General features: G+C 46.5%; 1 protein-coding gene across 1 annotated transcript in view; it reads right to left on the minus strand.

The window, feature by feature from the left end:
• Positions 1–23,296, minus strand: part of NUAK1 (NUAK family kinase 1) — a 69,306-nt gene that overhangs the window by 22,659 nt on the left and 23,351 nt on the right. The window contains exons 2-3 of the mRNA XM_059936812.1: positions 16,194–16,314; positions 145–296 (exon numbers count right to left, since the gene is read on the minus strand). Coding sequence (XP_059792795.1) covers positions 145–296; positions 16,194–16,314 — 273 coding nt within the window. The remainder of the gene's footprint in view (positions 1–144; positions 297–16,193; positions 16,315–23,296) is intronic.

Genomic DNA, 23,296 nt, shown 5'->3' on the forward strand with positions numbered 1-23,296 from the left:
TGGGTGATGGTGATTTTCTTCTTTCTAGTTTATGAATTCTCTACACATACTACTATGAACAGATGTCACCTTCATAATATGAACAGAATCACGTGGTGCCATGAAAACCGTCTGTGACCAAAGCTGTGGTGGGGCCAGCCGTACCTTGTGACAATAGTGCACGGCGGAGACGATCTGCCGGAAGAAGTGTCTGGTCTCCCTCTCGCTAAGGCGCCGCCGCTCGCTGATGTAGTCGTACAGCTCCCCTTTGCTGGCGTACTCCATGATGATCACAATCTTATCTTTGTTCTCGAACACTGCGGGGGGAACGGCGATACACAAACACCCTGTTCAACTGACAAGCTCAGTAATGACTACAGACCGTGCGAGAGGGGACAACAGAGATGTCGCTGGACAAACAAATCAGTCCACAGCGTCACGAGGAGATGGGCAAGTTTCCCAGCCAGGTGGGCAATGACATCATCGCTGCTGTTACTGGACTTGCGTCTGTTACATTACGGGGAATGTGCCTCTCTCTTCTGAGGACCCCACTACTCCCTTAACCAGGTTCATTTCTCGCAAGACCCTCCCACCAGAACTGCCTCCCTGTAGGTGGGGAACAACAAACACGACTACCATTTATTAACCATTTGATATGGACCAGCTACCCAGACCCCAAAACGGGTGGTGAAACTTGTCGTCTCTTTGCTCAAAACCTTCCAGACTTTCCATCTCACTCAAAATAAAACTCAAAGTTCCAAATGTGGCCACCACGTCCTACATGTCCTATGGACCCCTTTTAGCCCTATTACATATCTAGTCTGTGCATTTATTCTGTCTACCTCACTAGAATCTAAATGAGGGTTGGTTTATTTCATTCACTGATGTATCCCCAGCACTCAATGCCTTTTGGCAAAGGGGCTCAATTAATATTTATTAAATGAGGGAATTCAAAACTTCATAAATGCATTCTGGATCATTATACTAAATAACTACATGGCACTAAATGCTTCTGTCTCCCCAGACCTGATATTCTCTAGCAGTAATGCTCAAACTCTGCTCGACTGAGTCCTAGGAGCTCCAGGCAGATGCCCATGGGGGTAGGTCAGGGGAGATCATGAAGGACGGGCTCTAGGTCCTCAGCTCCACCTCAGCCAAAGCCACTCCACTGCTATCTGCTTTATAGTTGGGGCTGTCACATAAGACGTCCTTTGAGCAAAGACAAAATAATAATTGTGTTGAAATCCATCCTTCCAAGGGATGTGGTATAAAAACATTGGTAGGGTACCCAAGACCCTCCTTCCCTGAAGGACCCCTACCTACCTCCCTCCATCTCGTCGGCTTCTACCACAGCCTGTCAGGCCCCCTATGCCCACTGATGCCAGACTGTTCACTGTTTCTCCCAATCACACACAAACACATTGCTGTTTCCCACCTCCATGCTCTGCCCTCTGCCTTTACTCCCACCTGTCTTACCTGCCAGGGACACTCCAACTCATCAGTCAAGGATGAACTCAAATCTGATGCCCATGTTGCCTCCCTTCTACCTCTCATAATGGATACTTGCAACACAGCACTTTCAAACTGTGTGGATATATTTGTTGATTTACATATTTATTTCCTCTGCCGGGACTGTGAGCCTGGACCTGGAGATGTAAAAACTGTAGTTTTGGAATCAGACACTCCTAAGTAGATTCCTAGACCTCCCTCTTACTTGCTGTGTGACTCTGGGGGAGTTGCTTACCCTCTCTGTGCCTCACACTTTAGTCAATGGTAAAATGTGAATAATATCAGTAAGTACTTCCTAGAATTGTTGGGAGGATTTATTGATATCAGGTATGTTAAATGCTTACAACAAGGCTTGTACTTAGGGCATACACTCAATAATGTTAGTTATTATTGTTGGTATCACTACTATGGGACCCCAGGGCCTAGCACTGAGCCAGACACACTCGATGAACTGGAACGCGCTCCCAGCCTGGGTTCCCTGTCCTCCCATACCTTGTCACTGGCTGCTAGAAGCTCAGGCTCCTCCAGTTCCTTGTTGGCTCCTTCAAGTCCCGCCAAACCTCTCTGATAAAACGAAGGGAGAAGGAGGAGGGCAGGGAGGAGGAGGAGAGGGAACAGCCAGATAAAAATTGGCTGCTCCTGCATCTGCTGGCCTCGGTGTACCCTGCAGCTTTGGCTCTTGCCAGGGATTTCAGCCTGTTGTGCGCTTTTCATTAACAATAAACTTTGGAAACTGGAAAAGCTGCCTCAAGATGCACGGCTCAGCCTCTAAAAATGATAGAGTGATAGGCCCTGGAGAGGGCAGCGGGTTTTCTAATTTTAAAAACCAGTGGGGGCAGGGAGGAGGAGGAAGAGGGAAAGTACTTTGACGGGGAAATAAACAAGGAGCCTCACACCCCCAAAGAGTCTGGTCTGCTGCATCCTTGAAGGAGGTCAAAGCCACTGGCCCCTTCAGTGACCATCAGAAGGTGTGGGTCACTGGCTGCACGCAGACAAAAGGACCGTTTCAGTGACCAGATGTATCCCTTTCCAACCCGCTAACTTGGTATCAAGGAGATGTAAACACAATTCAGTTCGACACAGTTCAATATGTCAAATATTTTACTAAACAGCCTCCATCAGTAAGTCCTGCTGGTCCTACCTCTAAAACAGAGCCTGACCCTGTCCACCTGTCTCACGTCCCCGGCCACCCCCTTCTGAATGATCTCCCCTCTGTTCACTCTTGCCTCTTTGCTGACTGCATTTGGAGAGGGGGCTGGGGAACAGTTCCCAATGCATGTTTCATGGAACACCAGTCCCACAAGACATTCTGGAGGAAAAGAAGGGTTCCATGGTAAAACATAGGTAAAATATTTGGAAAATGCTAATACATGATCACCCCTTGGAGAACCTAGTTTCTTTAACTCTGAGTTTTGCAGGGCGATTTGGCCACTGCAGTACTCCTACTGAACTAACTGGGAGCCAGTTTGGGAAACAATGGATGGACGAGGCGATAGCCTCACTGTTGCTGGTAGGGCTGGTGGGCAGCCGGGCAAGAGAACTGTCCACGGGGCCAGGCCTGGCTCTGAGATCCCACCCCCAGTCCTCCAGCAGGAAGCAGCTGGAGTCAGGGTCAAGGCCCTGATTGCAACCCTAAATTAGCTAAATGCAAACAACATTTCTAGACTTGGGGCATCAGTGATTCATCCAGGAGGCCATGCGGTATTATACATGAAGCTTCCTGAGCCCTTCCTAATAACAGCAGCATTTACTGAAGGCCTACTATGTGCAGGCACTGTACCCATGGCATTTTGCACGAATTATTTCATATGGCTTTGGTCCTATGAGTATCTCTGTTCTACAGATGAGAAAGCCCGGGTACAGCAAGGTTAATAACTGCCACGGCCACAAAGCAAGCTCGAGGCCTGGGCCCACGGTCCGATGGCACCCTCCACCCTCTTAGCCCCTATACTGCTATCCATATACATCAACCCCTCTGAAGCTCAGTCTCTCCCTCAGTCAAATGAGGCTAACAACTTCCTCACACGATAATGGGGGGATTCAGTGAGCTCATGGGCCTAGCACCCTGAGCACGGTGCCCTGGCCACTGCTCAGTCAATGGGAGCTATTCTCATAATTACTTCATCTGCCTCTTAGGCAGCTCTGGCAAACAAAACCCTAAGACTTTCCTCTCCCGGACGGCATCACTCTTTAAAACGTGCTGTGGCTCCGCAGAATCACAGGATTTTCGAGCAGGAAGAACCTTAGAGATCAACTATGATTTTTCCAGAATAGCCCAGGATTTATAAGGTATAACAGCAAGGCCTTGGGAATTCGTCCTGAAGAATGACCGGCTTCCGCACCCCCGGCCCACAACTCCTTGCCCGCGGTGAGGTCCCTATCCGCCAGGTGACAGGAACACTCAGCCATTCTTCTGGCAAAAAGGGCTGCTTCCCTTGGGCACTTTTACAACTGGTTATTTATAAGCCCAGAAATCTTGTCTGTGTTTTTGTTATTAGTCACTAAGCAAAAGCTTATTTTCCACCAGTTGGGAAGGGTTTCCTTTCTGAAAACTGAAAGCCTGTGTCTCTTGGCCAGACAGTTCTACCCAGAAGCCCGGTGGCTCCAGAATGGTAGGGAAAACTATGGCCCTTGACATGCCAAGCCTACCAGGAAAATTAAACCCCTGAATAGAAACTGAGCTCAACTTGAGTCAGCCCACAGCGCAGGGGCCAGGTCCATGTGGTGCATACCCAGGTTTTTAGTAGAGCCACAAAAACTTTATGAAGCACCCATGACGTGCGTGGCACTGGGGATACTGGAAGAAATCTTTACCAGGGTGAGAAGGGGAGGAAAGGTCAGCCCGGCAGAAGGAGCAACATGAGTGAAGGGGGGACAGGAGCGCCGTTAGCAGGACCACCAGAGCGGGCAGGTGCCAGGGACTAAGACAAGAGAAAGAAGCAACAGACTGTGAACGAAACACAGAGGCCTTGAACGCCCACGAGGAGCTTGACAGACACGCGACCAAACGTCGCCAAGAACAGTAAACAGATGGAACAAGGGACAGGGTAGCATCCAGGATCCTGGACCCATGAAAGAGTGCAGGGCTCGCATCACCCCAAGAGCCTCCCCAGACAGTGATCTCTCCTCTCCTAGAAGGCTGATTCATAACCACCGTCGTTACCACTTACTGAGCAATTACCGCATGCCATGGATTGCCACATCCACTACTAACAATCCTGTGAGACATTAACATCATCCCTACGTCTTAAACAGAGGACCAGCGCTCAGATCTAGAAACAATGTGGCCAGCGCCCCGCACGTCCTCTTCGGTCACTAACCATCTCCCCAAGGATATGTATATAAGCCAATGTCATAGATTAGTTTTGGATTTTGAGTTTTCTAAAAATGGAATCATGCAGCATACAGTATATTCTTTTGCATCTGGCTTCATTCGTTCAACATTATATTTGTAAGAATAATCCATGCCGTTCCATGTAGTCAAAGATCGTCCATCCTCGTTTCTGCAGAGTACTCCAATTTGTGAGTGTGGCATGCTTACTTATCCATTCTACTGGCGAGAGGCATTTGGGTTGTTTCCAGGTGAGGGTCATTACGAATCATGCTGCTATGAACGTTCTTGTGTGTGTCTTTTGACGCTCCTCTGTATGCATGTCTGTTGAGCAGATAACCAGTAAGGATCTGATCCCAAATGTGGGCGACTTGAAAGCTTATGTTCTTGCCGTGACTCCCCACCACTTTCCTCCATCATAGGTTTACTCTCCTTGCCTAATACTCAGTAAAGATTCTCCTTCATTAAAGAGAACCAACATCACTCCCTTTTCTGACAATGCTTGTTTATCAGCCTATCTGAAGCATTTATCTGAACATTTTGCTATGTGTTAAAGGAGATACAAATGTAGCATAAGACGGTCTTTGTTCTCAAGGAGTTGCTCTCTAGTTGTATAAAACTGGTACTTATAAAATAAATCAAATGCTAACCTGTGGGATACAGACTTTAAGTCCCCAGATGAGCAGCGAGAACGATGGGTGAGGCAGCCTGAGTGGGCCTGAGGAGATTCCTAGAGAAAACAGGCGTGGAACCGAACCATCAAAAACACCTTGGGTTATGTTCACACAAGCTGGTTTTACCGTTGTCTCGGCATATCCTAAACTATCCAGACTCTCTCCTTTTTCTTCTACTGTTCCGCAGAAGGGCCTTCTTCCCGGATACCAACTTGAATTATTCTTCTTGTTTTCCGTTTATTTTCCATTTCAAGGGAGAGTGGGAATTGGCTGCTATAGTAACAGCTACTTCTCCCAATTAATTCTGAATTTCATCAGATGTTCAGTTTGACAGTCCAGTTCTGCCTTCTGATTGTCTGGCTTTCACAACCACGCTAATTACCCAACTCCTAACCATTCCCTCCCTTGGGGTTAATAACACAACTTGTATAACTTGAGAAAATGCATACGATAAAAACAGTGGCCTGACCTGGGAGAGACGCCAATGAGTAAGGAGATCTTGGGATTTCAACCATCCACTGGTCATTGAGAGCCAAATACGAGGCCATTTAGGAAGAAAATGGGCTTGGGGAGGGAGAGGGTGAGAATCAATTAACAGGACGTTCCATGAGAAGCAGGTTATAAAAAATGGAGGCTCTCTTTCTGCTTAACATGTAACCTCAAGAGAGGAAGACTCGTCTGCTCGTTTTAAGTGAAAGGCCAAGAGCCTAGAATGGACCAGTCAGAATTCTCTTCATGCCTTTGCCTTCCATCGACCCCATCTCCTAAATCAGTTCCAGGATGCTGCCATTCGCTCCATGGCAGGGCCTCCTCACAATAGCAGCATTTTTATTACTTTCCTAAACCCTCAGAGAGAAGTACCATTCCACGCCTCAGGGTGCTCTTTTACTAAAGTTCAGGAGGATCCTCCCAGAAAGTCATTTTCTTTTTCATTTCAGAAATGGAGTGATCTTTCCTTGGCAAGAATTGTCTGCAGCCTAATTGGGTCATTTAGTCAATACAAGATTCATACTTTAAGAGTTCCCTCCCCAGAACTAAATTTCAGACACCTCATGGGCTCAGAGCTTCATAAAATGGTCCTCTAACCCCTTAAGTCTGAAAGCCCAGGGCAGTGAGAGTGAGAAAATTAACCTAGACTGGCAGCTCTCCCATCATCAGTGAGTTGGTCAGAGTTGACTCAATGTGTTTCCTGGTTTGGACAATGAAAGGCTCTTTAGTTCACTCATTGTCTTTTCTTAAACCAAAACTCTTTCTGGATGTCGGTTGGCATGCCCAAGGAGAACCAGAGTCAAGCAGGCCAACCACCGCCAGCAGTGGACTCCACAGAAGGCGGACGAAATGAAAGAAAGTGTATAAGCTACCCTAGGAAGAGCAGATGTCAAAGGCTGGCCAAGTACCATTTATTAGTGCTATCTGGGGAGACCAATAGCAAATACTAGGAGGGCAGGGGACATGACCAGGATAGAGGGGCTGTGTGGGAGAAGGAATCAGGGCGCCATGTAGGACCAACCATTGGACTCCACCCTCCTCCACAGTGAACTTCTGGAAAAAAGCATGCTCCCCCAATTTGCACAGTGAAGGGACAGAAATCCCACCCTCTGTGAAAACAGCCTTAGTCTCCCTCTCCTGAAAATCCCCACAGGTGGCTTTGTTATATGGTTTCATCCCACCCTTATCACTTAGGGTGGAAAAGACAAACTTGTGGTCATCACACCTCTGGTTCTAGCCACTGCTTGACCCTGAGGTATGGCTCAGGACTATCTTGTCAACCCTAAATTCTAGTCTGCTTCGTTGGGCAGCAGAGTGCAGAGCTTAAGAGCTTGACTCTCGAAGCCAGGCTACCTGGGTTTGAAGCCAGGCTACCTGGGTGCAAATCCAGGTCCTGCCATTTACCCATCTGAGTGACCTTGGCAAGTTACTTAACCTTTCTGTTGCCTCAGTTTCTCTCTCTGTTAAAATGAAGCTTCTATCCTCATTGTGAGGATTACCCCAGCACGCAGCAGTAAGCAGACATGTAAGTGTCAGCTGTTATTATTAGGCAGCAAATCTTAGTTTAAGAAAGAAGAACAAACGAAGACATGCCTGGATCAAATCCAGGATTATTGTGGATCTGCATTGGCAGAATCCACACTTGAGATTGCATTTGTGCCCTTGAGGGATGGGAGAGGGGTAGGAGAACAGAGGAAAGAGTGAACTAACACTCAAAGACATCAAAGGACTCCGCAAGCCTGGTTCTCTTGACTGCGGTCCATTCTTCAGGCCCCAGTGGTGTTCCAAAGCACAGATGTCAATCTTGGAGCCATACCTACCAGATGAACCCACTGTCAGAAGTCACTGGAGGGGGCGGAGCACAAATTCCCAAATCAAAAAAACCTCAAACTCTGCAAGCTAGAAGTTAGAGATCATCTGCTCCAATCCCCCTTTCAATATCCAAATCTCCTCTGTAGGGTATGGTCATTGTAGAGACCCCCCGTTCTACACTCCATGAGCCTTCCTAATTTGCAGCCTCGGCAAATTAACAGAGCCATCCCAGTTCATTTCAAAAGACCCTAAGTTACATGGCAATACAGTTCCTTTTTTTTTCTTTAAAAATTAGCTTCAAGTACAAGTGGTGTTATTTGAGGCACTAGAAAATATTGAATTCCAGGAAACCCAAGAGGGCGAGGCAGGACAGCCAGGGAGTAGCATTCGTGTTGGGTTGTTTTATTTCTAATCTCCAGCCTCTAGAAAAATGACTTGGGTGTAATCAAATGAAAACAATGAAAATAATACACTCGAAGGTCAAATAGCTAACTTCATAGGAAACTCATTAGAAACGTGACTGGACAGATTCACAGCCCAAGAGCTTGTTTGTCTGATTATAAGTGAAGAAAACTCTCTGGAGCTGTGTGATTAACAGGGGGTGGGTCCTTCATTTGGATGCAGTCTGAAGAGACTTCATGTGGAACTTGTGAATCTGACAGCAGAGGGAGTGTGTTAAAATGCTCAGCAATTCGCCATGGGTTCAGGAGAGTAAACACAAGCATAATACACCACTTTGCCAAGTTCAACAAACTGTTTCACGGGGCTCTGAGTCCCTGACGAGGGCAGCAACCAAATGGCTGAGGAAGGAAACCCAAGCCCAAAGGTATCGCCCACGGCTCACTGGTGACAGCTGCCAGACACATGTTCTGCTCTGGAATCCACTGATGACAAACGATCGGACCAAGACAAGTTTCTAGAGCAGGGCTCACTTCCTCCTGGTTGGAGTATCAAGCCCATCTTTCTCAGACTGGCCAATTAAATTGAAATCCCTAGGGGTGAGGCCCAGGCATCAGCATTTCTTCTTGCAAACGCCCCATGAGATTCTAATGTGCATCCAGAGTTCAGAATCACTGAAATGGACAATCTGGTCTCAACCTTCTCTGCTACCACCTCCCAACAGAAGTTTCTATTCCAGCCAGAAAGGACCTCTCAGATCTCTAACTAACATCACATCAAGAATGATCAGTACGGTTTATTGAGCATGAACCTGGGACCATGCTTAGCCATTTTATTCATTATCTTAATTAATCCTCACAATCTTATCTATAAAGTAGCTAGCTATTGACCCCATTTTATAGCTAAGGGAACCAAGCCTCAGAGAGGTTAAGTCACTACCCCAAGGTCACACAGTAGCAATTGGCAAAGCAACTGATTCATTCAAATCTAAGCCCATTTGGACAATGCATACATATTCACCCTGCTAGACCAGTACCTGGAGTATAGGTGCTCAATACATCTTTGTAAAATGAATGACTGAATGATTAAGTAAGCAAATGAATAAGAACACGGGGTAGTATTAGTGACCCACAGACCTTGTTAGATCAAATCAGCTATCCCTTGGCTTCGAAAGAGCCTAAATGAGGATTTGCCTGCTGCCTGAAAACCCTGGATTAAGTCACTTGAGCCAGAGAAGAAAAATGTTAACCGCTTCCATTGTAGGTATTTCCAAATCACTGATGCTCGCAATGAAGCCCTGCTTTAGTCTCTAACCTACTGAGCAGGGGTTTTTCTAATATGGTGCTTCTCAAACTTGAGTGCATCAGAGTCACCTGGAGGGCTGGTTATTACACAGAACATCAGGTCCACTTGCAGGGTTTCTGATGCAGTGGGTCTGGGATGGGGCCCAGGACATGCTGACGCTGCTGGTCCTGGGTCACCCTCTGAGAATCGCGCTCAAGTGTATTATTCGGCAGTTTATCAGGATCCTGCCATCCTCAAGGGGTTCTCTTCCAGGGGCAGCAAAAGTTTCTCACTCCAGGACCTCTGCTGGGTTCTGTGGAAACATCTTGCACTGGCCCCATTGCCTCTGGCCGCAAGTTGCAAGGGAGGAGAAGGCGGGAATGCCCGTCATCAGAACCTAGATTTTTAAAGCAGTGATTTTCACCAAGAGGCAAGAACTATATCCCCTTCCAGAAAGATCTATCGGAATCTCATAAGGCACAGGTAGCTTAAAAAAGTATATTGTAATGTATACTTCTAAGAAGCTGGGAGGAGCTTTTAACTGATAGTAAACTCATCCAAAATGTCTCCACAGTAGGAGTTCGGAGAATTCAGTAGAATATAGACTCTTTTACGTCTTCTCATGGGCAGCAGGTTTAAGGCTCAAGGAGCCAGGGCATGAAACTCACATGATTATTAAAAGAAACACATTTGCTTGCTACTGTGTTTTTGAAGTTTGAGAGACCCTCCCAAAGGCAAAAGATCACAGCTGACAAATGCCAAATAGCCATCCTACTTTGTCCCAGAAAGCCAGGCTCACCCTTACCTAAGACAGGGGATGTGATGAAAGGTCTGGCCAGTCCAGCATATCACAATGCAAAAAAGGGCCGAGAGAGAGAGATGTAATCTTGCAGGGCCAAGAAAAGAGATTTCCAGGAACAAAAAAAACCAAGAGCATAAAAGTGAAGGCACCGGCCCAATCTCCCCCACTCCCCACCTTTTTGCTTTTACATGCTGGACTGTGCTGTTTCCCTGAAGTGTTGTGCAGCAAGATGCTGGTTCGTGGTTTTGCAGATTGAGTCTCCTGGGCTTCCAAAGGGGAAATGGGGGTGAGACAATGTGCCTTTGATGTTTGAACTTGGGTCCTGAAATCAGAACCCCAGGCAAAAACCGTTTTTATCTCTTCCATCCTAGGCAACCAAGTTGAAAGCTCTGGGGCACTTCCTTTTCAGCTGTTCTTTCCTTATTGTCAATTACCTCCCTGCTGAGAGAATGGAATTCCTTTGACTGAAAACAGGGGTCCATCCCAAGATGGTGCCAGAGATTTCTTTCTTCCTTTTCTCTCTCGATTAGGTTACCCTTAGCATCACACGCTAGAAGGTGTATGTCTATCCTCTTTTATTTACTTAGCATTAGAAGCCAGTTATGGTTTGTGTATTTACACAGAGTTGACAAATTTGAGGGTCAATCACCTTCACCTACATGTCAATAGGAGAGCAACCCCAGGATCTGGTTTGAGAAAGAAACATTTAAAAGGAATTATTTTTGAGATCTGGTGAACAGCAGCACTGATTCAGTGAAGCTGCAGATTTTATGAGCCTGCAGGTACTGTGAATATTATACAAATAACTTACATTTCCATGAACTGCAGCTTAGAAAACACTTGACCTATGAATTTACTGGACTGGGGACCCAAGCTTCTTCCTGAGATGTATGCAGAAATATTCTCTAAAATACCCACCAAGCTGGGATTTAATACTCTCACATATTTAAGACAGTAACCTCTATGAAGGCCAGGAATTATCTGTATCACAGGGTTTAGGACAAGGCTTGCCCCCAATTAGGGGTCGCTGCAGACCACCAAATACCTGGTTAGTATCAGCAGCAGAAGCTTCAGAGTGTTGCTAAATTCAACTCTCAGATTTACCAGTTACTAGTAGTTGGTATAACCTTGGAAAATGCACTTAGCCACCAAGCTGAATTTTCCTTACCATAAAATAGGGATCTTAACAATTCATCTTTCATGGATATAAGGATTAAATGAGATCATACATACACATATCCTAGCACAGGGTAAACACTCAATAACTCCAAGCTATTATTAGTATTATTTTCAAGTGTTAATTTAAAAATGTTACTTCCCTCCTCAAAACCAGTGGCATCCCCCTACTCCTGGTGTAAAAAATCCATACTCTTTCCTTTAGCCAATGTGGTCAAAATCTGGCCCTCTCCAATTTCCTCTCTCCTGCCACCCTATTCAGTCCCTCAGTCTCAGAGACCCTCTGTCACTTCTCACAACACAAGCTGCTTCCCTCCTCTGAGCATCTGCACATACTGTTCCCTCTGCCTGGAATGCCCAGGTCTTCGAAGGGCTCACTTCTCATTCTATTCAGGTCTCAGCTCAAAAGTCACTTATCTGTTCGCTTGTCTATTCACTAAATTTCAGCTCCATAGCCCAGAGCCTGTCTTGTTCACCTTTGCATTCCTAGTACCTAGAACAGAGCCTGGCACATAGTAGGCACTTAGTTTTTTTAATGAATGAATTATTCCTCTGGAACTAGCTATTTCAATATCACCTGATTGTACAGTCCAAAATGGTGCATTCCCCACATGAAACCCCAAAGGTCCTAAACGTACAGGGTTAGGCGCAACATTGCTTTGTCATGTTGCTGCTATTATTGTTACTGCTACTGCTGCTTTTGCTAGGATGGGTGTGTGTGTGTGTGTGTGTGTGTGTGTGTGTGTGTGTGTCTTTTAAATCACAAAGGTCCTTGTTGAAGAAGAAATTGTAAAGTTCACTTAGCTAATGTCCAAACAGCCAATTAGATGCCTGGGCACTGATTTTTCACTCAGAAAATTAACACATCTCTGCACTCAGCTAAGGCTCCTGATTGGCCCATCAAACGACCAATCAGCTTCCAGGGAGAAGGTTCGCCTTTCACTTTGTGAGCTACAGAGGGACCAGGGTATTAACTCACAGACTCAGTTCCCACCACCATTGCTACCTCTGCACTGCCCCTGCCACACCCCAGGGTTGAAAAGGAGGGAAAAGGCCAGACTGAGGGGGAATGCCTGGGGCACAGTGGTGGGCTGCAGAGCCAGCAAAACAAGACACAAGGTCAGAAATACAGGGCTGAGGCCTGGCAGAAGAAAAAAACAAGTGGGGTAAGAAGACCTGTGTGCCAGGGCCACCAACTAGCCAGCATACCCAGTATTATAAGCTGAATATTCCTGGTCCCACTGCAAAAAAGAAAAAAACAAACAAACAAACAAAAAACCCTATGTTGAAGTCCTAACACCTAGTTCCTCAGAATGCAATCCTATTTGGAGATAGTTTTTAAAGATGTAATCAAGTTAAAATGAGGTCATTAGGGTGGGCCCTAAGCCAAAATGATTAGTGTCCTTCTAAGAAGGAAAAATTTAGACACAGACACATACAGATGTGAAGACACAGGGAGAAGATGGCAATCTACAAGCCAAGGAGAGAGGCCTTAGAAGAAACCAACTCTACTGACACCTTAGTCTTGGACTTTCAAGCCTCCAAATCCAAGAAAAAATAAATTTCTATTGTTTAAGCCCCCTAGTCTGTGGTAGCAGCCCTAGCAAACAAACACACCCAGGGAGTCATGAACCTTCCAGAGCCTCAGTTTCCACAACTACGATGCTGTCCAATATGGCAGCCACTAGCCAAATGTGGCCGTTGAGCCACTTGAAATGTGGCTAAAGTGTCTGAGGAGCTGAATTTTTATTTCAATTAATTTTAATATCCATCTGTAGCTAGTGGCTTAGACAACATAGTTACATACTTAATTTCAGAGGATTTACAGACCCCCTGTAGCTCACTCATGAAATACCCTGTCAATGGACCCCAGATTAAGAACTACTTAGGATGATTATGGGGTCTTCATAACAATGACCTTTTTGAGCTTACCAGTATATGTATCATCTCATTTAATCCTACTGATAAACCCTAGGAGGGGGTAGAATTGTTATCCCCATTTTATAGGTGCAGCCATTGAGGCACTGAAAGGCCCACCATCCTGCTCAAAGTCTCATGTCTGGTGTGAGAACTCAAGCTCTTCCCTGACTCCCTAAAACCAGTTCTAAGGGTTTTATGAATTGAAGCCCAAGCTCTCACCTGAGGCCTTGGTGAAAGTTATTTCTAGTCACCCAAAGAACTTTAATTCATGCTGATACCCATCTTTAAAGTTACAAGGAAGGGCTTCTCTTCTTGAAGCCTCCAGCAGGGGCTGGACTAAGGCCTTGACTTTGATAATAGGATGCTCTTCCATTGAGGTTCATCTCTGGCCTTCCCTTGGAAGGGGGACAGACTCCTGCTCCCCATTCAGCCTGAAGGATTCCCAAGGTCAAGGAGGGCATGATGCTAGTAACGAAGTAGGCTTCTTTTTTTTTAAAGATTTTTTTGATGTGGACCATTTTAAAATTTATTTATTTATTTATTTATGGCTGTGTTGGGTCTTCGTTTCTGTGCAAGGGCTTTCTCCAGTTGCGGCAAGCGGGGGCCACTCCTCATCGCGGTGCGCGGGCCTCTCACTGTCGCGGCCTCTCCCGTTGCGGAGCACAGGCTCCAGATGCGCAGGCTCAGTAGTTGTGGCTCACGGGCCCAGTTGCTCCGCGGCATGTGGGATCTTCCCAGACTAGGGCTCGAACCCGTGTCCCCTGCATTGGCAGGCAGATTCCCAACCGCTGTGCCACCAGGGAAGCCCCAGAAGTAGGCTTCTTGATGCCAGACTTCTGTGACCACAGACCGTCTCCCAAATAAAGAACTGGAAACTTCATGCTGGATTAAAACTCTGCTTCCTGGGAAAGAAGCCTCCAGCTCTAGGCTAAGAAATCTCACAGAACTGCACACAGAGCACGTGACCCACACTGGTCCACACCATGCATGATGGCCTTCAGGTTTCCATGGCAACCGGGCCACACAGAGCAAAAACACTCCACATTTAATAAAACTCACTCTCATCCTGCATTTTGTATCTCAACTCACTTCTCACTTCTGGAAATTCCCATCAATTACCAGGCATATTCAGATTTGTTTTATCAGCCTGGAATTCTACTTTTGTCAGTTCTTCCTCCAAAAAACTCCTTCAAGGCCCAGCTTGGATGCCATATATTTCCATGAAAACTTCTAAGCTTGGGCCTCCTTGGTCCCAGAATATATTGTTTACATATCTACGGCAGGTCCTGGGCAGGGCCTGGGACTCTGCATTTCTAACAATCCCAATTTATGGTGATGCTGCTGGCCCAGGGACTGCAGTTTGAGACTCACCGCAAGAGATGTTTGTGGAATGAATAAGTGACTGAATAAATGCAAATTTCCCTTAAAAATCCTATCTCCAAGGGTCCCAAAAATGAGCTTTAGAAAAATCAAGATAAAAGATATTACCAGCATTTACTTCTACATGAGGAGCAAAAATAGAAATAGCAGTGGAAAAAAAGCATAGCAAAAACCAGCAGGGAACCAGAAGAAGGAAAACTGAAATATCAGAAAAACTTTAGGGTCACCATCTGGTTTCCTCTTAGCCCTTACTGTATAAGTTATGATGAACAGACCAGAAATTAAAAATAGGTTTATTTTTCTGACTCAACCATCTATTAAAAAATATTCTACAGAAATGTTTTGACTCAGTAAATCCAAGACTAGGGATTTTTCACAAGAAAATAATCAGAAATGAATGTAAACATGATGTACAAGGAGAGTCTTTAAAGCCCTGTTTATAATAACCAGAAATTTAAAACAATTTATATATTTGACAAAAGAAAATAGATCCAATAAATTATGGTATGTCCGTAAATGGAACACTATAAAGCCTTTTAAAATGTCCTTATAGTGGAATATTTATTGATATAAGAAGAGATGCATGGTATAAAAAATGAAAAAAAATCAAGCTAAAACCCAGTATAAACAGTATGATCTAACTCTGGATAAAAACCACATACAGATATAGAAAAGTAGATTAAAAATATAAATATGTATAAAGAGCCATTTATCAAACTGAGAGAACAGAAATTATTTTAAAAATTTTAACAGTTGTATTTCAATCATTTCTGCAATAAACACATGTTGCTTGTGTAATTTTTTAAAGGATATTTTTTTAAATGATAGACTGGGAAGTTTATACTCTCCATTTCTTCCCACGAGGAACTAAAGAGTTGAAGCATGAGCACCTTTATAAGCTTTTCCCCTCCCTGTCCTTCTACAAACACCAACAACTTGAACTGCATTTGCAAAGAATCTGTCACACCAACAGATCCCTCTTCTTTCTTGGCATTTCTTGGACCTGCTGGAAGTTAATTCCTAACTCAGAAAGGCTAACTTTGAATAACTCATGACACCACCCCTGAAGCACCAGCTTTGGGGAATGACATTTACAATAGATCCACCGTTACTTGGCCACCCAGAAAACTGCCATTTTCCAGAAACCATGGCTGTCTCACATACTGGTTTTCAATAAGGTGGGTTGCTTAGCAACCACCAAGAAACTGGGAAGATAGAAGAAGGCACCAGCCAGAGCTATTTTATGACCAAAGTGCGCTGTGCTACATGTGTCTGGTTGCACTCAAGGTAACCAAATAAGAGATAACACCCGGCTATTTTTGCATCATGAGGAAAAATACTTGGCTCCTGCCCAGAAGGGCAATTACCTAAAAATCTTGGCAGGCCCCATGGTATGAGAAATGGTAACTGATACGGGGGTGAAAAAAAAATCACTGACCTTCATAAATACTGATGATATGAGGATGGTTGAGGGATGACATGATCTCAATCTCTCGTCTGATGTGAACCATGTCTTGTTCATCCTTAATTTTGTCCTTACGAATGGATTTTATAGCAACCTATAAAGTCAGGAAATGAAATGTTACTCAGAGAACTAAACAGATGCAAATCAGCCATTGGGAGAGTTTGGAAAATAAATACAGATGTTACTTGTTGGCAGAACCGACAATAACCAAAACAAAGCTTCAAAATACCCCCGTCACATCTTTCATTTATAGCAAAAACACCCTTCTCCAGACAACAGAAAACATCAGGTTTTAACAGCCTGGGTTTGGGATGGTGGCTTTTTTTTTTTTTTTTTTTCCACAAAGCAGAGGGCTGCTTCACACAGCCAGATTCATTTACTCTAGGAATCCTGATCCTTTGAAAAAAGAAAAAAGGAGAGCTTGGTTTACAGGGTGTCGATGACTAAACATGGAGAGGTGAAATTAGCATCACTCAGCCCCACCATGCAGCTGCCGCAGTGATGGATAGAAAAGGCTTTATTGCGTGGCCTGTCTCAAGGCCAGTTCTGCTCAAACCTTGGGTTTTAAGACTCCAGCTTATGCTATGCTGATGCAATTGCTCAGAAGCCAAATCCTTCCTACATCCTTCCTCTCACTAAGGCACCTTTGATAGCAAGTGATACGACCAAAAGGCCCTGCTTGAGAAAAATCAGAGTAAAACCAAGGAAGTTAAGCTAGACTCCCTGCCCAGCCCCAGTTGATTCCAAAAGCTCCGTGCCAATGTTGTCTGCAAATCCAAACTGCAGAGAGTTGCCAGGGCCAAGGCGCAGAGCAATTACTCAAAAGAAACACATAAATAAAAAGACATTAAAGGACAATGGGAATCTAATAAGGAAGAAATATGTTTGCCAATGAATTCATCTCCGCTCATAAACAAGTTGGTTGGTAATTTAATCCGCCTTGGCTCTAAGGGGGGCAAAAACTACGATGGCGGAGGGGGTTATCCATGGGTAACAAGGAAACCTGCCAATCGATTTGCTGCCAGCTCTGAAAGCCTGCTTAGTTCCCTCCAAACTGGTCCTCTTGTGACCTCAACCCTCACCTTAGCAACCTTTCCTGGATGAAAGGAAGTAAAACCACACCTCGGATTGCAAAGGCACGAAGCGCTCTGGAGGAAAAAGTCCTTGTTAGCAGCAGCCCAGGGCCACACCTTGCCTATCACAGGGTCAAGCAGCAGCCCAGGGCCACACCTTGCCTATCGCAGGGTCAAGCATGGGCGGCTGCAGCAGGAACGCACTCACACCTGTGAGCGTCTGCAGTTTCCGACTGGGCACCAGATCCCCGTGCAGCGCTATACATGGAAATGTTTCTAAAATACAACCAGTCCATCTGTGACACCACAAGACCTAGGAAGCTCTTATTATTCTTGGTTTTGCTCTTTGCTGGTTAAATCAACTAGCAGGTCCCCGGATTTCTCCTTTGCAGACCTTTCCCCAGCTGTCATTAAATCAGTATTGGTGTCATTACCTGACCCTACACTAGTGGGGATCTTGTTCACTGCTTTCTCTACAGCGCTTAAAACCATGCCTGGTGCGTGGCAGGCCTGAGAAAACACTGAGTGTGGGCAGGGAGGCAGGTACATAGAGAGGGAAGGGGGAAGGAGGGAAGAAGGGCAGGGGAGCAGGGGTTGATGTTATTAGGTGGATGAGAGGTCAGACCAGGGAAGTGATAGTAGAATTGGAGCAAAAACGGAGGGACCACTCCGATCAAACAGCACCACCAAGACAGGCACATCAAGAAGATGACTTAGGATTTCTTTGGCATCCTACTTAACGTGGGCAATCGAGGAATGGGGAAAGCAAACAGGAAACACAGGACGCCCTGCTGTAAACCCAGGGGCAGGTAGCACCCTCCCTAGAGTGTGGGTGGACCACGTGGCTGGAGACAAGGAGGCTGCACAGAGATGAATGAGCTTCCAGCTTCAAGGCCCCCTTTCACCAGGGTGCCAGGCCCCCCAGCTCCCCCAGGCCCTCACGACAGCCCCATTCAGGATGCAGCAAGAAATGCCTGCCTTTGCTTACGTCAAATGTAAAGACATGACTTGAAGGCTTTATTTTATCTGAGCAGGGCCTGCGATCCTGGGAGCTTGCTCTGGAGGACCGTGGAGGATGTGGGTGGCTCTTGGACCAACTCCTACATTCCTCCAGGAACTAAAGATGGGCCGAGTGGTGAAACTACCCCTTTGATTATACAGCAGGCTGAACTTGGCCTTGGGGAGGCCCTATTGTCAAATGACAATAGAAGTAAATTCTTTCACCATCCAATGTCAGGGGAGGGTAGTGACATTCTGGGGGGTGAGAAAATAAGTGGACGTGTCAATCCCCCCAACCATGGAGCGAGAGGCCAACGGTCCCACGGTGTATTTGCCAGAGGGATGTTTCCAGCCCAGTGTGAAAAGGAAAGTGCCCACATTCTAATCACACCCCACTCGGCACTGAGGAAACTAAAAGGGCTCCATAAATGTTAATAGCCATGGTGGTTGTCCCTCCACAAAAGCTTCCCTCTTCCGACAATGAATCTTCTATTGAAAGTGTAAAAGAGGGCTCATTCTGCCCCCTATTTCAAAGGCATGGTGGGAGACAAATGCTAGAAATCACTTAGAACTGTGCAACTGTCAAGGCCAGAGGGAAGACATTCAGTTCAACTCCCAAGAGCGGGAGATGACTCACCCAAGGTCATAGATCCAATGAATGGCCAACCACGAAAGCAATAAGGATAGAAATAATAGCGGCATTCACGACGCACTTAATATATGGTACAGACACTGTGATAAGTGCTTTACACACCGCGGATCTTTACATCCTTATCATTCAAGTTTCAGCTCCACGGTCCCTTAGGGAGGCCTTCCCTGACCCCTCTACCTGAAAAGGACACTCCTGGCCTTATACTCTCCCTATACCTTTCCCACACCATCTGAAATTACCCTGCTTCTTTGTTTGCTGCGTATTCAGCCTGAGGCCAAATCCAGTTCCCAGGATGTTTCCATAGGACCCAGATAGCTAAAAATGGTTGTCACATTTTTGAAGAGTTGTTTAAAAAGGAGAACGAGATCTATAAATGCAGCTCTTGTAATGTAATGCAGTGCCTCCTTTGTGAAGTTGAAGGATAAACTGAGCCAGCACACGGTGAGGCAGCATGGCATGATGGTTAAGGACATGGCCTTGAGTCCTGGCTAAAACCACTCACCAGCTGTGTGACCTTGAGCAGGTTGCAAAACCTCTCTGTGCTCCAGTTTCCTCATCTGTCAAGCAGGAAAATATAGGACCTGCCTCACAGGTCCCTATGAGGATTAAATGGCTTAGAACATGGCTGGCCCAGGATAAGGGCTTAATAAATGTCAGCCACATTTAACCCAGAGAGAATACCCCCAAAATAGGGCCTTCCTTCCTTTTCTCCAACCCGAGAACAAACTTGAATTCCTCCTGCTTCCTCGTGGGGTAGCAAGTGAAGGTCTAGGGAATGGAGACCACATTTGTTCCCAAAGTGCAAAAAGGGCAGGAGAATCTCTCTCCTGGGTCTTTAAATTGTACCCTCATCAGAATTGTCTGGAAGCTCAGAACAGCTGAGCCCACATGAGCATCCGTGGCTCCTGAGTCTGAGACCAGACAGGAGGATGAACAACTGGAACCTGAAAAGCAACCTCAGGACCATTTCCCCTTTCTCCTTCCAATAGTTGCCAGGTGAACAGGAGAATCAAATGTTCCCACTTAGAGACAAAAGTCTGACTCACGGTATCGACTTCAGTCTTTCTGGATTTTGACTGTTCACTGACTTAATCCTTTTGAGCGCCCACCTGGTACCAAGCACAGTGCTGAGATACCATGATGCAACATGATTCTGCCCCAGCCCTCAAGGGGGGGGGGGGGGGGGGAACAAGGGGACAAGGGCAATAAGCAAAACTCACACAATAATTACGTAATTACCCTCGTGGCCAAAGGCTACCAAAGAGATACACAGAGATGCCCGATATTATGGAGCAAACCTCCCCCCCAGTTTTCCTCAATCTTCACCCACATCTGCAAAGAAAGACAGAGGTAAGGAAAGGGCCCAGCAGGAAGAGATTACCAAATGTCTGAAATCATACACCCTCCAAAAAAAAAGTCGTTTGTTCCTGCAGGAGTTGGAGAGATTTCACTCTGCCTTCAAAATGACTGAAGCTGGGAACTCAGGTGTTTAAGCCCGACGCACAGCCCAGCCCCTTTCCTAAGTGTTCCCAAGTCTAGACATCACCGTGTGCCTTATAAATGAGGCCACCCTATCGTTTAATGATTAAACCTTATGGCTGTGGACCTGCAAATTCTGCCCTGCGGTGCCTGACTGTTTAAGAGGCGAACAGCCCAGCCAATGCTGATCCCTCGTTAAATATAACAGCCTTCTCTTCGGCAGTGGTCGTTTTTCCTTTTTTGAATAATCACCCAAAACTACCTGCTCTGCAGCCTGCTGGGCTTCCTTTTCCACAGTAGCCGTTGCGAATGTTAAGAGCTCGGGGATCTAGGCAGGGCTATGGGGAGCAGAGCAGTATGATGAAAGCTCAGGCTTTTGCTGGCTGGATGACCTCAGGCAAACCTGAACCTCACAGGTCTCACTTTCCTCATCTGTAAAATGGGGTCAGCAAGTCCTAACTCTTGGGGCTGTTGTAAGGAGGAGAAGTAAGTACAGTGCCTGGCCCTCAGGTGTTCACTGAATGGCAGTGACTATAACGAGGCCTGTCAGAACGACACAGCGATACAGGGTCTTGGGCCACACTTAAAGGGGTGACAAGCCCACAGCGCATCATCACACGGGCCTCTCCCCTCCCCATTCCTCCCACACACATCCTCCCCGTCCCCACATTTGTACTGAGGCAAGAACAGGTTAAAATTAATATCCAGTCTGCATGCCTACACAGAGCAGGGCAGTCAGCCATCTTCCTGGGCTGCTTTGGGGAGTGGAGAAAATTCCGGGCAGACTGTGTGTATTTGAGGCTCCAACCAAAAGAATCACTACCCTCTTCCCTCCACAGCCACCTCCCATGATGCTCATTGACTGACATCTGTCAGCCTAAAGAGAGGGTTCCAGAACAGTGCCTCTCAAAGGGGTCCTGGGTATCTGGTCAAAATGAAGATTCTGAATCCAAAGGTCTAAAGTGGGGCCTGGGATTCTGGATTTCTAGCAAACTCCCAGGTGATGCACCAGTGATGTCAGCCCAGGGACCACACTTTGAGTAACAAGATATTAGTGCTTTGTCTTTGGGCTAACATATCAACATTTTTAAAGCAGCGGCGATATTCTTAATAATAACAGTAACTAATATTTATTATGTGTTAACCAGGTGCCAGTGGACTTTATCTCATTTAGTCCTAACTACAACCCCATTGTACAGGGGCACCAAGGCACCGAGGAGATAAACGTTGCCCAAAGTCACGCTGCCTGTAAGAGATGGAGCGAGGACTTGAACCCAGGCGGGCTGAGCCCAGAGGCTGCTGATTCTGGAGGCTGTGGATAAAGTTGGGACGGACGGCAAACATGGCAGGTGACAGAAACTCTCAAAGGATCCCAAACAGTCTCCAAAGCCCAGTGTGATGGGCCCCCTCCAAGCAGATGAAGTTTTTTACAGGGTCCCATGTGAGGTCCTGGGAGGTCAGGAGCTGGGGACTGAGCAGCAGGGAAGAAACAGGGCCATAAACACGGCATTAGCATCACTTAGTGAGAACAAGTTTGAGTTCTAATCCCGGCAACAGGAGCTGGCAGCTTCCCTGCCATTCACAGGTGTGATCTCACACCCGGCCACGTTCCACCGCTCCACGGGAGCTGCAAGGCACTGAGTCAGAGGCAGCTCAGGGGATCTTTTCTTACCAAGGGGCCCAGAGGCCACTTGCAGTGGAAATGAATGGTTAGCCAAGTCAAGTTGGAGGCCAGCGTAGGGCGTTCCTGCTCTGGCCTGGTTGACGGTCAGAGTTCAAGGCAAGGCACAGCTCCACATGGGCCCCACGGGTCCAAAGCTCCCCAGGATCACCAAACGGCTTTCACTTAGAAAGGCTGTGCCCGGCCATCACCACGGTGACACCAGCCAGGAGTCCACCTTGCAGCCAAAGCCCCTAATTCATTAAATGACCCCCAGCTCTTTGTGAGGAGTCTGGCCAACTCAGGACAACACTCCAGCAAGTTGCCATGATGCACCAGCCCCATGGGAATCCAAGGTAGCTCCACCGCGGGGCCCGTGGGCCTCTTCCTCTCCGGCCTGTTGATCCATGTCGATGCGTGAATGTTTCTTCAGACAGAAGCAGGTTGGAAGCCAAGAGTTGTATCAGCAGGCTCTGAGGAGAGGCCTCCTGATGCCAGCGAGCACAGCATACAGAAGAAAGACCTTTTTCTTCAAAGAACAGCATCCTACCATTCGCCACCACCAGCCTTTTAACCTTGTAAGAGGTTCTGAACATGTAATCCTGTGTAAATCAGCTCTCAATCCTCGATTTCCCAAAACTCCCCATAAGAGATGGTGTTTCCTCAGATGACCCTGATTTTTTTTTTCTCCTGCCATGAAAAATGTGTTCTATCTCCAGAATTGAAACAGCAAAGCAGATTTTTATTTGACGGGGCCAGGGCCCACTCAGGAGGTCCTCAGAAGGGCCTGGGATGTTTTTATCTACAGATACAGTCACCCCTTGTTCTGGACCTGCCCCCTTCAAGGGCTGAGCGAAGAATGTCATTATTGCATGTGTCGATGCCACAAGGGAAGTGGAATTAATGACTAAGAAACTGCAGGCAGATCTACACTCCCTGTATGGCGCTGAGGTTTGTAAACAGGAGAAAGTGGTCAGGGCTGACCGGGCAGGAACCGATGGAAAGTTAGCGCCAGCAGCAACGATAGAGCAAGCGACAAGCCCACCCCGAGCGCGCAGTTAGATTCCAGGAGACAGCACTTTGCCAAAGGCTGGTTGGCGTACCACCTGCATCAGATCCTCCGTCTGGGGAGGAAAGGGGGACGCTGACTGCCATAATGCAGATTCCAGGGCCCACCCCAGACCTATTGAATTCGAGGATGAGGACAAGCTGG

This window comes from Balaenoptera ricei, chromosome 10 (genome assembly GCF_028023285.1).
Source record: "Balaenoptera ricei isolate mBalRic1 chromosome 10, mBalRic1.hap2, whole genome shotgun sequence".
In the NCBI taxonomy this organism is placed as follows: domain Eukaryota; kingdom Metazoa; phylum Chordata; class Mammalia; order Artiodactyla; family Balaenopteridae; genus Balaenoptera; species Balaenoptera ricei.